Source organism: Suncus etruscus, chromosome 9 (genome assembly GCF_024139225.1).
Source record: "Suncus etruscus isolate mSunEtr1 chromosome 9, mSunEtr1.pri.cur, whole genome shotgun sequence".
Classification (NCBI taxonomy): Eukaryota; Metazoa; Chordata; class Mammalia; order Eulipotyphla; family Soricidae; genus Suncus; species Suncus etruscus.
Genome location: NC_064856.1, coordinates 96,438,757 through 96,457,175, shown reverse-complemented (window position 1 = coordinate 96,457,175; position 18,419 = coordinate 96,438,757). Strand labels below are relative to the sequence as shown.

General features: G+C 42.8%; 1 protein-coding gene across 1 annotated transcript in view; it reads left to right on the top strand.

Annotated features, from left to right (window-relative positions):
• The window catches only part of CKAP5 (cytoskeleton associated protein 5), a 108,270-nt gene that overhangs the window by 51,757 nt on the left and 38,094 nt on the right, over positions 1-18,419 (top strand). The window contains 7 exon segments of the mRNA XM_049779974.1: positions 1,853-1,966; positions 2,161-2,271; positions 3,685-3,777; positions 5,527-5,712; positions 10,747-10,841; positions 16,071-16,128; positions 16,216-16,341. Coding sequence (XP_049635931.1) covers positions 1,853-1,966; positions 2,161-2,271; positions 3,685-3,777; positions 5,527-5,712; positions 10,747-10,841; positions 16,071-16,128; positions 16,216-16,341 — 783 coding nt within the window.

Here is an 18,419-nt window from a genome sequence, read left to right as displayed (position 1 = left end):
GCTCTGAACTCAGAGATCGTTCTTGGCAAGCTCCAGGAACCAGATGGGATACCAGGAATCAAACCCAGTTCCATCCTGACCGGCCATGTGCAAGGCAGATGCCCTACCAGTGTGCTATCTCTCCAGTTCTGAAGATTGCACAATTTTAGTGTGCCTATGCAAAAAGAACAATACTACATGGTACTATTGGTGCATATGGGTGTGAAAATAATAAGCCATACAATCAAAATATCCTGTTTCTGACATGAACTTGAAGCACAAGAGGGACTTAACTACTAGAATTTTCTACTAAATAAATCCAAAAAAAAAAGAGATAGGAAAACTGCCACTATTTAAGAATATATAGACAATAAGAATTATACATCTGGGCCCGGAGAGATAGCACAGCGGCGTTTGCCTTGCAAGCAGCCGATCCAGGACCAAAGGTGGTTGGTTCGAATCCCGGTGTCCCATATGGTCCCCCGTGCCTGCCAGGAGCTATTTCTGAGCAGACAGCCAGGAGTAACCCCTGAGCACCGCCGGGTGTGGCCCAAAAACCAAAAAAAAAAAAAAAAAAAAAAAAAAAAGAATTATACATCTAAAGAAATACTCTAAGGAGATACACATGTCCCTTTAAGTCTTGAAATAGTGTGGAGGGGGTGATTAAAATCTGGAGCACAGCTTATGCCTGCAGCATGGTCGAATGGAGTCTGATAAATGTCTCCCAGCAGTCATGTATCAGGAAATGTCCTCGAGCTGGGGTCTTCTCAGAAACGAATATGGTGGCAAGCAACAGCCTATAGCATCGATGACGAACCTGTGGCACGTGAAGGCTTTGCAGCTGACATGTGGGAAGGTCTGCAATTAATAAATTTATAAAGAGTTTTTAGATACTAAAATCTTGTTATTAAGGTTTAATTGACATGCTGACACTTTGAGGAAATTCTTTGATTTTGTGCAGCAGTTTGGGCACTCGGGCTCAATAAGGTCAGCCATCACTGGCCTATAGTGAAGAGAGGCGGGGTAACAGGGGGCTGCCGAGAGCAAATCAGGGGCAGCAGCAGTAGCAGCTTCTTCTCAGACAGAAGCAAGGTGGATTGGGAATCTGTCTTTTTTGCTTTGGGAGCAGTTGACAGCTGGCTGGGATGTGGAGAATGTTCCTGTTCTTGAGGAAATATTTAAGAACTGAGGGTAAAAATGGTTAAATGGGGGGAAATAACAGATCTGGGATGTGGCTCGAAAACAAAAGGGGCCTGAGCAATATAAATATAGCACAGCAGCTTTGCATGCAGCCAACACAGGATGGACCCCAGTTCAAATTCTGGCATCCCATATGGTCCCCCAAGCCTGCCAGAATCGACTTCTGAGCACAGAGCCAGGAGTATCTTCTGAGTGTTGCTGGATGTGACCCAAAAACAAAAAATAAAACCTGATATCAAACTTGGATCAGCTGCATACAACATAAACAGCCTATTGGGAGCTAGAGCAATAGCACAGCTGTATGGCATTTGTCCTGTGCACGCGGTCGTCCCAAGGTCAGTCCTGGGCATCTCATATGGTCCTCTGAGCCTGCCAGGAGTGGTTTCTGAGCACAGAGCTGGAGTAACCCGAGTGCCGCAGGGTGTAACTCAAAAACCAAAACAAAACAAAACAAAAAACCCAGCTTATTGCTTCAGCCCCTTGAGTATATTTTTTTGTTTGATAGGTCATCCCTTTTTAAAATCAAGTTTTCAAGAATTATTACACTCCCCCTATACCTCAAAATTAACCATTTAAAAAAAAAATAAAAATAAAACAAAAAGAAAAAAGGAAAAAATTAACCATTTTTCAAAATCCTTAAATGGTTTGATAACTGTATTTCAATTGCTTTTAGGCTGGCGGGCCCCCTAAAAAAGGGAAACCAGCTGCCTCAGGAGGATCAGGAAGCACTGGAACCAAGAACAAGAAAGGGTTGGAGACCAAAGAAATTGTGGAGCCAGAACTTTCGGTCAGTATCATAAAATATGCCTCAAAGACATAAACCATGGAAAGTTGTTATCTATAAAAAGGTTTGGACATGTTCTTCATTGAATTTTGCACTATAATAGAGTTCATCAGTGTTTTTAGCTTATTGAAATATTGCTTTGAAAAAAACTTACCTTTATATTTGTTAATGGAAGTCCTACTGCTTTTATCTTACAGATAGAAGTATGTGAAGAAAAAGCTTCCGCTGTCCTTCCCGCTACCTGTATACAACTTCTAGATAGCAGTAACTGGAAGGAAAGACTGGCTTGTATGGAAGAGTTCCAAAAAGTAGGTGGTAACAAAGAAATAAGTTCCATATGAAAGAAATTAGATTATATAAATGCAAGGAAACTGACAAGAGCAGTATTCTAATTGCAGTGTTTCATAACTAGTTAATATGTTTCTGATGTTAGAAAGATTTAAGTATCATGTTTTTATTTTGCTTTTGTTAATAATGTTTGCCTTTTAGCATCTGCTTGCTAAGACTTTGTAAACTCATAATTGAGTACTTAAGTAAATTCACTTGTTTGAATAAGATTTCAAGTAATGTTTAAATTATGGAATTGTTTATTCAAATTGCTAGTCAGTGCTCTCCATTTTGGGTTTTTGTGCCACACCTGGCAGTGCTCAGGGGTGACTCCTGGCTGTCTGCTCAGAAATAGCTCCTGGCAGGCACGGGGGACCATATGGGACACCGGGATTCGAACCAACCACCTTTGGTCCTGGATCGGCTGTTTGCAAGGCAAACGCCACTGTGCTATCTCTCCGGGCCCTAGAAGCATGTTCCTTTAACCTTGGCTTCCTTCACTTCCACATATGCCACTCCTCAAGTTGTCAAGTCTTCAGTTTGCATCTCTTATTTTTTGTTGTTGTTGTTGTTGTTGTTGTTTTGATTTTGGGGCCACACCTGGCAGTTTTTGGTTACTCCTGGCTCTGCGCTCAAATATTGCTCCTGGCAGGCTCAGGAGACCAGATGGGATAACAGGAATCGAACCAAGGTTTGTCCAGGTTTGGCCACATGAAAGGCAAATGCGCTACCACTGTGTTTTCACTCTGGACCCCTCAGTTTGCGTATCATTTGCCTTGGCTTGGCACTCAAGGATCATTGCTGTTGGGCTCAGGAGTTAATAAGGGTTCTAGGGATTTAACCCAGATCAGTTGCCTTATTGCTGTATTCTCTGTTCAAACCCTACTCTTGCTATACTTTTAAGAAAACTTTAGAGTTTTTAAATTTGCTATATACCAGGTAATGAAAATGTTTATTACTTATGAATTATTGAAATGAGAAGGGAGTGGTTGAAGAGAAAGCAGTAGGGCATTTGCCTTGCATGCTGCCAGCCCAGGACAGACAGACCCAAGTTCGATCCCCAGCATCCCATATGGTCCACTAAGCCTACCAGGAGCTATTTTTGAGTGCAGAGCCAGGAGTAACCCCTAATTGCCACTGGGTATGGCCCCTCCCCCCCAAAATAATGAAATGAGAAGGGAGATTCAATAGTGTTTATATAGCATTCATCCACTTATTTATGTAAATTTAGATAGCACTATACGAAACATCCAACTTCAAATAATTATAAAAAGAATCATACAAGCTTCCTCTATAAACCTTCATTTTTGTCTTTTCCTCTTTAGATGAAACTGCTTGAGTTTGGTATATGCTATTCTATTCTCAATTTTTTTATTCTTTTGTATTATTTCAAGGCTGTTGAATTAATGGACCGAACTGAAATGCCATGCCAAGCATTAGTGAGGATGCTCGCCAAGAAACCCGGCTGGAAAGAAACTAATTTTCAGGTATTTTTAAAGTATTTTTGAAAGTATAATACCTTTTATTCTTACCAATATTTATTTCAGCGCTATGAAATTTTGGTTTTTGAGTCATACCCGGCAGCGCTCAGGTGTTGCTCCTAGCTCTTCACTCAAGAATTTCTCCTTGTATACTAGTGAGACCATATGGAATACCAGGATTCAAAACATCATCCATCCTGGGTTGGCTGCATGCAAGGCAAAATCCCTACCGCTGTGCTGTCTCTCCAGCCCTAACACTATAATTTCTAATACTGTTAATAACAGTTTAAGGCATACATTTTTTTTCTTTTTTCTTTTTTTTTTTTTTTTTGCCCCTTGGGTCATAACCTGTGATGTTCAGGGTTTACTCCTGGCTCTGCACTCAGAAATCACTCCTGGAAGGCTTGGGGGAGGGCAAATGGGATACCAGAATTTGAACCGGGATCTATCTTGTGTTAGCTGCATGCAAGGTAAATGCCTTACCACTGTGCTCTTGCTCCAGCTCCAAGGTGTACAATATTCTCACCACAATCACCATCAGAGTTTGAGCATTCCTCCATTAGTCTCATCATCATTTGCCCATCTTAACCTCTTATCCCCTTGGCAAACTCAGTTCTTCTTTTTTTTTTTAAGGGGGGAGGGTTTACACCTAGTGGTGTTCAGGGTTGCTCTGCCCTCAGAAATCACTCCCGGCAGGCACGGGCGACCATATGAGATGCTGGGATTTAAACCACTATTCGTACTGGATCAACTGCATGAAAGACCAAACATCCTACCACTGTGCTATCTCTCCAGCCCACTGACTCAGTTCTTCTTTTTTCTTTTGCTTTTCGTTTTTGGTTTTTGGGTCACACCCGGCTGTGCTCAGGGATTACTCTTGGCTCTATGCTCAGAAGTCGCTCCTGGCAGGTTCGGGGGACCATATGGGATGCCAGGATTTGAATCACCGTACTTCCGCATGCAAGGCAAATGCCCTACCTCAATGCATTCTCTCCAGCCCCACAAACTCAGTTCTTTAGAATGACTCTCACAGCAATATTTTTTTCTGGAAACCATTTCCATACTCATAATCTTTTGAAGTAATAGAGAGGTACCATATTTGTGATGACTTTTTTGCTTTTAATTTTTTAAATTAGTCAATGTGTAACCTAATTTTAAGTGCACAGTGGTATGTGTTTGAACACAAAACTATAACTAGTTTACATATTATATATATATATTACTTAATATGTGTGTGTGCATTTTTCCCCTCATTTTAATAGGATTAAAAGCCTTCCCTTTTATTGGGGGGTGGTTTTGGGTCACACCTGGCAGCGCTCAGGAGTTACTCCTGGCTCTGTACTCAGAAGTCACTCCTGGCAGGCTCAGGGGTTCATATAGGTGCTGGGATTCAAATCGGGGTCCATCCTGTGTTGGCTGTGTGCAAGGCAAACGCCCTACTGCTGTGATATCTCTCCAGCATGGGTTGGCCACATGTGAGGCAAGTACCCTAACTACTTTACTATTAGGTAGTCCAAAAGGTAAACATTTTAAACAAAAGAAAATGTTGGAGCCAGGAAGATAGCTTAAAAGTTTGTAGTATATACAGGAGGCCCAGGTTCGATCCTCAAGTATATCAAGAGCAATCCTGTGTGCACTAAGCTGGGAATAGCCCATGAGTACCACAGGATCTAGAGTCATAATAAAACTTAACTAAAACGAAGTAGTATTTTTTGACTTCCTCATCAATTTTTGAACATTTTTTTCTTTGTTCAGGTGATGCAGATGAAACTTCACATAGTTGCTTTGATTGCACAGAAGGGAAATTTTTCCAAAACTTCAGCTCAAGTTGTCTTAGATGGGCTGGTAGATAAGATTGGAGATGTGAAATGTGGGAATAATGCCAAAGAAGCTATGACAGCAATAGCTGAAGCCTGTGTGCTGCCATGGACTGCTGAGCAGGTGAGTCATTCAGAGTTTGCATTAAAAATCTCTCCATTTGCTCCAAGGGTTTGGGGGTTTGTTTTTGTTTGTTTGTTTGTTTGTTTGTTTTAGTTTTGGTTTGTGGGCCACACCCAGTGTGCTCTGTGCTCAGAAATTGCTCCTGGCAGACTCCAGGAATCACATGTGATGCCGGGGATTGAAACCAGGTCCTTCCCAGGTCGGCTGCGTGCAAGGTTAACGCCCTACCACTGTACTATCACTTTGGCCTCTCAGGAGGCTTTAGGACTGCACCGTTTGGTGCTTAGGGGACCATATAGGGTACTGGGAATCTAACCAGGATTAGCTTCTACACCTTATTGCCATGTACTATCTATCCCACTCCATTTTTTCTTTAATCTTTAATACGACAATACTGAAATTGTCTGTGGAAAATAACACTTCTATGATTATTAAGTTTTTTTTCAGGGTATTTCTATTTTGTTGGAGAGAAAGAAATTCTTTTTCACTGCTATTGTGAATGTTAACTGGTCTAGCTTTTTTGAATATTTGAATATTCTTCAAAAAACTAGAAATTGACCACCCATAAGACCCAGCAATCTGCTTCTGGAAGTATATCCTAGGGACCTAAAAACAGAATGCAGAAAGGGCATCTGCAGTCCTTCATTATAGCATTATTCACACTAGCATAAACTGAAAACAGCCCAAATAGCCAAGAACAATGAATGGATAAAGAAACTGGTACATCTACACAGTGGAATACTACTTACTCAACTTAGAAAAAATTAAGTCATCAAATTTGCTTATACATGGATGGGTGTGAAATGAGTCAGAGGAGAAGAAAAGGGAGAGATAAAGACAACAGAGATCAAGGTTAGGAGGATGAGTCCATGGTTGGAGGCTTGCCACAAAGTACAGTTAGGATAGACAAAGGGCCACTATGACAGTGATAGTTGGAAATGATCATTCTGGACAAGGTTGGATGCTAAAAGGAAGTAAAGTGATACAGAGGGAAATATGGACATTGATGGTAGGAAATAAACACTGGGGAAGGGATGGGTGTTAGTACCTGAATACTGAAATTCTGAACACTGAAATGAATAGCTTTATAATTATATTTCAGTGGTGATTCAGTGAAAACATTAACTTTTTAAAATAATTTTATTTTGACCAAAGTGGATTACTAACATTTCACAATAATATTTTAGGTACATAGTGACATTGAATCAGGGGCATTCCCACCACTGATGTTGTCCTCCCTCCACCCCTGTTCCCAGCATGCATCCCATATCCCCCTCCTTTGTCCCCCGATCTGCTAGTATAGGTGGTCCCCTCTGTGTCTAGCTTGTTGTAGGTTGGATATCAATTCTGTTGTTGTTGGCTTTGGATTTGTTGTTTAAATATGATCAATTTTTTATTTCTACTCAGTATTCATAGAAGTATTTGATCTTGGTACCATCCATTACTTCCCCCTCAATTTATGAGGCAGAATAAGATGATTCAAGTTATATGGTTCTGTTTGAAGGAAAAGGAGGGGGCAAATATAAAAAAAACAAAAACAAAAACGGTGGAGTCCTTCTAGAGCAGGGGTCTCAAACTCAATTTACCTTGGGGCCTCAGGATGCAAAGTCGGGGTGATCTTTGAGTGCAAAGTTAGTAGTGAGCCTTGAACATTGGGGGATGTGACCCAAACAACTAAAACAAAACAAAACAAGATTCCTCTAGGGCAGGGCCACAAAATGTACGGAGGGCCGTTTGCGGCCCATGGAGTTTGAGATCCCTGTTCTAAAGGCTATATATGTCAATTTCAGAGAAGAAAGGGTGGGGCCAGAGAGGTGAGGTGGTGCTGGAGGTAAGGTGTCTCTAGCTGAGAGGGGGGGGGGGAGTGAGAGGGAGGGGGGGAGAGGGAGAAAGAAAGAAGGAAAGAAGGGAAAAAAGGAAGAAAACATAAAAACTGTCACACAAAAAAATCTGAAAGGGGCCGGGAAGGTGGCGCTAGAGATAAGGTGTCTGCCTTGTAAGCTACCAAGGAACGGACCGCGGTTCGATCCCCCGGCGTCCCATATGGTCCCCCCAAGCCAGGGGCGATTTCTGAGCACATAGCCAGGAGTAACCCCTGAGCGTCAAACGGGTGTGGCCCAAAAACCAAAAAAAAAAAAAAAAAAATCTGAAAAGCACCACAGCAGTAAAGATAACAACCAAACAATAACCACGATCCCGAAATAAAAACAAAACAAAGGAAAAGAGAACAAAAACAAACGACATATTATTTATTTATTTATTTATTTGGTTTTTGGGCCACACCTGACTGTGCTCAGGGGTCACTCCTGGCGGGCTCGGGAGACTATATGGGATGCCAGGATTCAAATCAACAACCTTCTGCATGGAAGGCAAATGCTTGACCTCCATGCTATCTCTCCAGCCCCAAACAACATAATACTTTTTAAATTGATAGAACGGACCTGGAGAGTTAATGTATTGAAGATAGGGCACATGGCCTTGCACATGGCTGACCTGAGTTTGATCCTCAGCATCCCATATAGTTCCCTGAGTCCTACAGGCGTGTTCTTGAGTGCAGAGCCAGAAGTAACCGCTGAGCACTACTGGGTATGATCCTAATACAAAACAACAATAAAAAGTAAAAAGTGGTAGAAAAAGTTCTCTTTTGGGCCCGGAGAGATAGCACAGCGGCGTTTGCCTTGCAAGCAGCCGATCCAGGACCAAAGGTGGTTGGTTCGAATCCCGGTGTCCCATATGGTCCCCCTTACCTGCCAGGAGCTATTTCTGAGCAGACAGCCAGGAGTAACCCCTGAGCACTGCCGGGTGTGGCTCAAAAAAAATAAAAAAAAAAAACCAAAAAAAAAAAAAAGTTCTCTTTTGGGGTCAGAGAGATATTACAGTTGGTAAGATTCTTGCCTTACATATGGCCAACGGGATTCTATCCCTGGGATTCTATTTGGTCCCCTAAGTCTAAGCCCACAAGGAATAATGAGTTTCTTAGTGCAGAACCAGGAGTAAGTCCTGGGTTGGCCCTAAAATAAGTAAAAGAATATTCTGTTTGAAAATTAATTTTCAGGGGCCGGAGCAGTGGCAGAGGGCGTAGGGCGTCTTCCTTGTGCACGGTAGCCTAGGACTAACCATGGTTCGATCCCCCGGCGTCCCATATGTTCCCCCCAACCCTAGAGTGATTTCTGAATGCATAGCCAGGAGTAAACCCCTGAGCATCACCGAGTGTGACCGAAACACTTAAAAAAAAAGTTATTTTTTGGCCAGAGTGATATGATGACACAGCAGTAGGGCGTTTGCAGGGACAGACCTGGGTTCAATTGCTGGCATTCCATATGGTCTCCTGAGCCTGCCAGGAGCAATTTCTGAGCATAGAACTAGGAGTAACCCCTGAGTACTGCCGAGTGTGGCCCCAAAACCAAAATAAAATTAAATTAAAAAAGTAATTTTCACTTTTGTATTTATAATCTAGAGGAATCTCAAATGAAAATTTGTAAATAATCCAGATTTTTTTTGGGGGGGTCACCCCTGCTAGTGCTCAAGGGTTACTCCTGGCTCTACACTCAGAAATCGCTCCTGGCAGGCTCGGGGGACCACATGGGGTGCTGGGATTCGAACCATCGTCCTTCTGCATGCAAGGCAAAGCCTAACCTCCATGCTATCTCTCCGGCCCCCTTTCAGTTTTTTTTTTTAAATCTAGAATACTTTTTTTTTTTTTTTTTTTTTTTTTTGGTTTTTGGGCCACACCCAGTAACGCTCAGGGGTTACTCCTGGCTATGTGCTCAGAAGTTGCTCCTGGCTTGGGGGACCATAAGGGACACCGGGGGATCGAACCGCGGTCCGTCCAAGGTTAGCGCAGGCAAGGCAGGCACCTTACCTTTAGCGCCACCGCCCGGCCCCATACTTTTTATTAACTTGTTTGTATGAAAATTTGTAAATAGTCTAGAATACTTTTTTTGTTTTGTTTTTGGGTCACACCAAGCAGCGCTTATGGGCTACTCCTGTTTCTATGCTCAGAAATTGCCCCCGGCAGATTTGTGCACTATATGGGGTGCCAGGATTCGAATCACCAGCCTTCTGCATGCAAGGCAAATGCCGTACCTCCATGCTATCTCTCTGGCCTCAATCCAGAATACTTTTTATTAACTTGTTTGTAAGAGATACTGGATTTGATTCCTGTCACCATAGAAAAAGAAAAAACAAAGTATCTTTTACTGCATTATATTGTTCTGTTTTTTCATTAGAAAACAAATTTATTGGGGCCGGGAAGGTGGCACTAGAGGTAAGGTGTCTGCCTTGCAAGCGCTAGCATAGGATGGACCACAGTTTGATCCCCCGGCATCCCATCTGGTCTCCCAAGCCAGGGGCGATTTCTGAGCGCATAGCCAGGAGTAACCCCTGAGCGTCAAATGGGTGTGGCCCAAAAACTAAAGGAAGGAAGGAGGGAGGGAAGGAGGGAGGGAGGGAGCGAGGAAGGAAGGAAGAGAAAGAAAAACAGATTTATTGATCCAATAGAAAGGAAGGAAGGAAGGAGGGCGGGAGGGAAGGAAAGGAAGGAAGAAAGGTAGGAAGGAAGGAAAGAAGGAAGAGAGAAAGAAAGAGAAAACAGATTTATTGATCCAATAGAAAGGAGGGAGGGAGGGAGGAAGGAAGGAAGGAAGGAAGGAAGGAAGGAAGGAAGGAAGGAAGGAAGGAAGGAAGGAAGGAAGGAAGGAAAAAGAAAATAAATTTATTGATCCAATAAGGAAGGAAGGAAGGAAGGAAGGAAGGAAGGAAGGAAGGAAGGAAGGAAGGAAGGAAGGAAGGAAGGAAGGAAGGAAGGAAGGAAGGAAAAAGAAAACAGATTTATTGATCCAATATCTTCTCCAGGTTATGTCAATGGCCTTTTGGAAGGAAGGAAGGAAGGAAGGAAGGAAGGAAGGAGGGAGGGAGGGAGGGAGGGAGGGAGGGAGGAAGGAAGGAAGGAAGGAAGGAAGGAAGGAAGGAAGGAAGGAAGGAAGGAAGGAAGGAAGGAAGGAAACAGATTTATTGATCCAATATCTTCTCCAGGTTATGTCAATGGCCTTTTCGCAGAAGAATCCGAAGAATCAATCAGAAACTCTGAATTGGCTATCAAATGCAATAAAAGAATTTGGCTTTTCGGGGTAAGTAAAAAAATCCAATAAAAAATAATTGAATGATTTAGCCATTCTCTGACTACTGATATTATTTGTCATAAGATCTTTTTTTCCTCTCTTTCTGAAAATCCAGAGCTGAGTTGTCCACTAATATTAGTTAATTTTTCTTTCCTTTTTTTTTTTTTCTTTTGGATTTTCGGGCCACACCCATTTGATGCTCAGGGGTTACTCCTGGCTAAGAGCTCAGAAATTGCCCCTGGCTTGGGGGTGGAGCTATATGGGACGCAGGGGGATCGAACCATGGTCCTTCCTTGGCTAGCGCTTCCAAGGCAGACACTTTACCTCTAGCGCCACCTTGCCGGCTCCTAGTTAATTTTTCTTAATGTTAATTTTAATGTTAATGTTAAATTTTAATTTCTTTGGTGTTTTTTGTTTGTTTGTTTTTTGGTTTTTGGGCCACACCAGGCGGTACTCAGGGGTTAATCCTGGCTATCTGCTCATAAATAGCTCCTGGCAGGCATGGGGGACTATATGGGACGCTGGGATTCCAACCAACCTCCTTAGGTCCTGGGTCTGCTGCTTGCAAGGCAAATGCCGCTATACTATCTCTCCGGCCTTAAATTTTTAATTCTTTTTTTTTTTTGTTTTTGTTTTTTTTGGGGGGGCCACACCCGGCGGTGCTCAGGGGTTACTCCTGGCTGTCTGCTCAGAAATAGCTCCTGGCAGGCACGGGGGACCATACGGGACACCGAGATTCGAACCAACCACCTTTGGTCCTGGATCGGCTGCTTGCAAGGCAAACGCTGCTGTGCTATCTCTCCAGGCCCAAATTTTAATTCTTTTTTTTTTTTTTTTTTTTTTTTGGGGGGGGTTTTGGGCCACACCCGGTAACGCTCAGGGGTTACTTCTGGCTATGTGCTCAGAAGTTGCTCCTGGCTTGGGGGACCATATGGGACACCGGGGGATCGAACCGCGGTCTGTCCAAGGCTAGCGCAGGCAAGGCAGGCACCTTACCTTCAACGCCACCGCCCGTCCCCAATTTTAATTCTTAATGTTAATTTTTTCAATGGGCTGGAGAGATAGTATGGAGATAGGGCATTTGCCTTGCAATTAGAAGGAAGATGGTTCAAATCCCGGCATCCCATATGGTCCCCCAAGCCTGCCAGGAGCAATTTCTGAGCGTAGAGCCAGGAGTAACCCCCCAAGCGTTGCCGGGTGTGACCCAAAAACAACAGAAAAAAAATAATAGGGCCAGTGAAATAGTACAGCATGTGGGCACTTTGACTTACATTCAATGGACACATGTTCAATCCTTGGCATCTCATACGGTTCCTAAGCTTCCTAGGAATGATTCCTAATTGCAAAGCCAGGAGCAAACCTAGAGTACCGCAAGGTTTGACACAAAAACAACAATAATGTCAACTATTCCATACAAGACTGAGGATAGGCTCAGGGCAGGAGTACATCTCTGTATGTATATACAGCCTTTGTGGTTCAATCTCTAGGAACTACAGAGTCCCCATTGTTGCAGGTATAGTTAAGAAACAAACTATATGGGTGGACATAAGTCTTTTTATTTGGTTTGGTTTAATGCTCCTCATTGTAATGTTCAGGAGATACTCTCAGCACAGTCCTTGAGCACCATTTCCAGGGTTGCTTAGAGCATCATGGTGCTAGGAATTAAACCCACACCTCTCATAACCCAGTCCTTGCATGCTCTCTTCCTCTCCAAGGAAGTATATTTTTAATTTTGTGGGGGCTACACTCAGCCGTGCTGAATAATCTCTCCTGGTGGGACTTGGGCAACTATACATCCTGCTCAGAAATCAAAGCTGGGTCTGTCACATGGAGGGCAATTACTTTAACCACCACATTATTACTCTGACCCCTTATAATCTTTTTATATATTTATAAATTACATTTTTTTGGCCATTCATGTATTATATTGCAAAGAAGCCTATTTATTACAAATAACATGTTTGACTTAATCTTCCCAAAACCATCATCTCCTTACTTTATTTTTTGTTGTTTTGTTTTTTGGTTGTTTTTTTTTTGGGGGGGGGGTCACATCCGGCAGTGCTCAGGGGTTACTCCTGGCTCTATGCTCTAAAATCACTCCTGGCAGGCTCGGGACCGTATGGGATCCCGGGATTCGAACTGCCATCTTCTGTATGCAAGGCAAACACCTTACCTCCATGCTATCTCTGTCCCCTCATTCTCTTACTTTTTAGATGAATAAACTAAGGTATTGCTGACCTAATCTGTTATAATCAAGTCATATATTAGAATTAACAAAGCTAAAAATTTTTTCAAGAATTCTGGTTTAGGGCCTGGAGAGATAACATGGAGGTAGGGCGTTTGCCTTGCTTTCAGAAGGACAGTGATTCGATTTCTGGCATCCCATTTGGTACTCCGTACCTTCCCGGCTTGATTTATGAGCTCAGAGTCAGGAATAACCCCTGAGCAAAGCCGGGTGTGACTCAAAAACCAAATAAAAAGAATTCTGGGGCCTGGAGAGATAGCACAGCGGCATTTGCTTTTCCAAGCAGCCGATCCAGGACCAAAGGTGGTTGGTTCGAATTTCGGTGTCCCATATGGTCCCCCGTGCCTGCCAGAAGCTATTTCTGAGCAGACAGCCAGGAGTAACCCCTGAGCACCGCCAGGTGTGACCCCCCCCCAAAAAAAAAAAAAAAAACAATTCTGGTTCAGGGCTAGAGCACTAGCATAGCGGTACGGTTTTTTCCTTACATTTGGCCAACATGGACGGACTTGGGTTCGATGCCTGGCATCCCATATGGTCCTCCAAGCCTGCCAAGAGCTATTTCTGAGCACAGAGCCAGAAGTAACCACTGAATGCCGCCAGATGTGGCCCAAAAGCCAAAAGAATTCTTGTTCAGATATCACAGGAATTATACAGTGGCCAGTTACTTGCTTGCATGTTTCTGAACCCAATTTGATCCCAACAGCCCATATGTTCTACTGAGTGCAGAGCCAGACGTACACTGCAGGATATGTCCCAAATATAACAAAAATCTAGAGTTCTGCTTCATAGTCTGACTACTAAAATACCTTCACTACCTTGTCTTTCTCTGTGTTTTGCGTATGACAATATGCCTCTTAAAAAAACATAACTTGGGGCCGGGCGGTGGCGCTGGAGGTAAGGTGCCTGCCTTGCCTGCGCTAACCTAGGACGGACCGCGGTTCGATCCCCCGGCGTCCCATATGGTCCCCCAAGAAGCCAGGAGCAACTTCTGAGCGCATAGCCAGGAGTAACCCCTGAGCCTCACAGGGTGTGGCCCAAAAACCAAAAAAAAAAAAAAAAAAAAAAAAACATAACTTGAATTCTACCAAATGAAGAGTAGCTACTTTGGAGTTATTCTGTATTTATCCAGACAGTTATTTATCAGTATTTCTGGTCCTTCATAGTGAAAAATGTTATGGGGGGGGGGGTGTCATATCCAGCAGTGCTCAGAGATTACTCTTGGCTCTACACTCAGAAATCGCTCCTGGCAGGCTCGGGACTATATGGGATACCGGGATTCGAACCACTGACCTTTCTGAAACAAGGGATGCTATCTCTCCAGCCCAAAAAATATTCTTAATTGTAATAATTTCTTTTGGGTCATGTGATAAATATTCCTGATGGTGCCAGAAAAAAGCCCAGTCTTCCCACATGCACTAAGTAGGTAAGGTGTTTGACTTTCACGTAGCTGACCCAGTTTTATATTTGGCTCCTGAGCACCACTGGCATGACCCAAAAACACAAAGTCTGAAGCAAATTACTTTCATGAACAGGCCTTGGATGCTATCCGCAGCTCTGTAAGGCCTCCCAAGCACAGCCAGGTATAGCCTGATGACCCCTGAGCATGCTGGGTCTGAACATTGCTACAAGTGACCCACTTTGGATATGTGCTTTAGTCACATCTGTTTTCTTTCTTACAGTCACATAAATTGGGCCTTAAGAGGCTGAAGAAATGGCACAAAAGGATTAGTGTATATGCTTTGTATACAGCACTGCTTCTCAATTATTTTCTGTCATGCCCTCCTAGGAAGAAGAAAACATTTTTGCCCCCCCCCCTCGTGTGACTGTAAATAGTATCTTTATTAAAAAATTTAATCTGCAAAACAATAATATATAAAATAATTTGAGCTGAGTGTGTGTGTGTGTGTGTGTGTGTGTGTGTGTGTGTGTGTGTGTGTGTGTGTGTGTGTGTGTGTGTGTGTGTGTGTGTGTGTGGTTTTTGGGTCACACCTGGCAGTGCTCAAGGGTTATTCCTGGCTCCAGGCTCAGAAATTCCTCCCGGCAGGCATGGGGGACCATATGGGATGCCAGGATTCGAACCGATGTCCTCCTGCATGAACGGCAAACGCCCTACCTCCATGCTATCTCTCCAGCCCCTTGAGCTGATTTTTTTCATCAAAAGTGATGTCTAGATTAATGGCTACAATGAGCATGTTCTACAATGCATAGCTTTTCGAAGGAGGGTTTGAAACAGGACACAGCAACTCTCAGCTCCAAAGACATACAGAGACATATAAACGCGGGAAATAACTTGTTATGACCGTGTTTGCTGAGGTCAAATGCGCCCCCCTTTGTGGAGCCTCATGCCCCCCACTATTTGAGAAGCACTGGTATATAGGAAGCTCAATTCAATACCATGTACCATTTGGTCCATTGAGCAGTGCCATGGGTGGCTTTGAATTAAAAATAAATGAAAATAGGGCCAGAGAGGTACACAGCAGTAGGGCATTTGCCTTTCTCGTGGCAATACAGGACGGACAGTTGTTTGAATTCCGGCATCCTATATGGTCCCCTGTGCCTGCCAACAGCAATTTCTGAGCACAGAGCCAGGAGTAATCCCTGATCACTGCTGAGTGTGACCCCCCTCCAAAAAATTTTTTAATAAAAATACATGGAAATGAAGTAGACCTTAATTACTTTTATGTGCTAATACTCCTTAATCTAGTATTGACTTCACTCCTAAGTTCCAGGTTGATCTGTCTTTGGACCTTTCTATTTGAATGCTAGTAAATGTCCAACCTCTCTCAAAATCACATTGACACTTGTTTTTTTCATGATCTCCTACCGTAGTAAAGTGCACAGCATTCTAGATGCTGAAACCCAACTTGAATCTTCTTCCTTAGTCCACTATGTTATTCACTCTACTATGAAAATATATTCTAGCCTGGCTTTATACAATTCTATTGTCTACTTTAAAGTGTCAATTTCTTTTTAATTCTAATTTTTTCTCCTAGATTGAATGTGAAGGCTTTCATTAGCAATGTGAAAACAGCACTTGCTGCAACAAACCCAGTGAGTATAATCAGTGTCTATAGGAATAAAAACAGTACAGCTGTAGTGATGGTTCTGTTCTCATTTGAAAACGTTTCTTTCTGACAGGCTGTCAGGACCTCAGCTATCACCCTGCTTGGTGTGCTGTATCTTTATGTTGGTCCTTCTTTACGGATGTTCTTTGAGGATGAGAAGCCTGCTCTCCTATCCCAGATAGATGCAGAATTTGAGAAGGTGAGTGTGAACACATCGATGAACACAAGAATGTTGTTCATCTTAATTAAAGATCATTAACAAATTGCCCTTTGTGTGTGTGTGTGTGTGTGTTCTTGTGCTTAAAGTATCCCCCAAAAAATTCACAAGGAATTTATTACTTTTGTCTCTGAGGAAGATAATAGAAAAGCTATAGTGTGAAATAAATTTCCTTATATTTTTCAAATTTCTTTTTTCCTCTTCTCTCTCTCTCTCTCCCTCTCCCTCCCTCCCTCCCTCCCTCCCTCTTCCTCCCTCCCTCCCTCCCTCCCTCCCTCCCTCCCTCTCTCTCTCTCTCTCTCTCTCTCTCTCTCTCTCTCTCTCTCTCTCTCTCTCTCTCTCTCTCTCTCTCATCTTTGGGCCACATCTTGCAGCACTAAAGGGTTACTCCTGGTTCTGCACTCAGAAATCGCTCCTAGCAGGCTCAGGGGACCATATGCTATGCCAGGGATCAAACCCCGGGTCCATTTCGGATTGTATGTGTGCAAAGCAAATATCCTACCGCTGTGGTATCATTCCAGCCCCTCAAATTTCATTTTGAATGTGTTGTCTATTTGTGGTTTTGGAGGGTGTCAAACTCATCAGCGTTCAAGACTTACTCCTTGTTCTGCACTCAGTAATCACTCCAAGGGACCAAAAGGTTTTCTGGATATTAAATCTGGTTATATCACATGCAAGGCAAGTACCCTATTTGTGTCCTATTGATCCAACTCAGTATGACTTACATTAAAAGAATAAGACTTGGAGAGATAGATCAATGGGCTAGAGCACATGATTTGCGTATAGAAGGTCTGGATTCAATCCTTGGCACTGCTGGTCCTCCAAGTGTTTTTTCATTCTAATTTTTATCAAAAAGTAGATTAAATATAATAACTTCTGGTAAGCAATTGTATAGTGGGTAGGGTGTTTGTCTTGCAAGCTGCCGCCTTGGGTTTGATCTCTAGCATCCCAAATTGTCCCTTGAACCTGCCAGGAGTGATTCCTGAGCACAGAGCCAGGAAGCAACCCCTGAGCACTGCCAGGTTTGGTCCAAAGACAAAAAAATAAACTACTTTTTAAATTTTAGAATAAACTTGACTGACCTTAAATAAATTTTGCAATCAAAATTGTTATTTGTTGACTTGGTCAACAAATACTTGGTCTTTTTATCTTAGGAATCAGAAGTGGCTAAGCCATTCACAAAGTAAGCACCATACCCAACCCTTCCTCTGGCAGCACACTAGACAATTGGGTTCTTTTCTATTTCTTTTTTTTAAATTAATATCTTTATTTAAGCACCATGATTACAAACATGCCCCATCTCCCTCCTACCCCACCCCCTACCTATATATGAGACAAGCATTCTATTTTTCTCACTCACTACCATTATCTTGATAGTTGTCAGTGTAGTTACTTCTCTAACTGAACTTACCACTCTTTGTGGGAAGCTTCATATCATGAACCACTCCTCCCAGTCCTCATCTCTATTGTCTCTGGGTATTATCATAATGATGTCTTTTATTTTTCTTAAATTCCATAGATGAGTGAGACTATTCTGTGTCTCTCTCCCTCTGACTTATTTCACTTAGCATAATAGACTCTATGTACATCCATGTATAGGAAAATTTCATGACTTCATCTCTCCTGATGGCTGCACAATATTCCATTGTGTATGTGTCTCACAGTTTCTTTAACCATTCATCTTTTGAAGGGCATCTTGGTTGTTTCCAGATTCTGGCTATTGTAAATAGTGCTGCTGTGAATATAGTTGTGAGGAAGGCTTTTTTTTTTTTTTTTTCTTTGCTTTTTGGTTCATACCTTGTGACATTCATGGATTACTTCTGACTATGAGCTCAGAAATCACTCCTGGCTTGAGGGACCATATGGGATACCAGGGATCGAAACCAGGTTCATCCTGGGTCAGCCGCGTGCAAAGCAAATGCCCTACCGCTGCACAATCACTCCAGCTCCCATTTCCTTTTTCTCTTTTGTTTTTGTCTGGTTTTGTGGGGTTTCTCTTGACTCTTGTGCTCAGAAATTTTCCCTGGCAGTTTCAGGGGACCATATGGGTTACCAGGAAT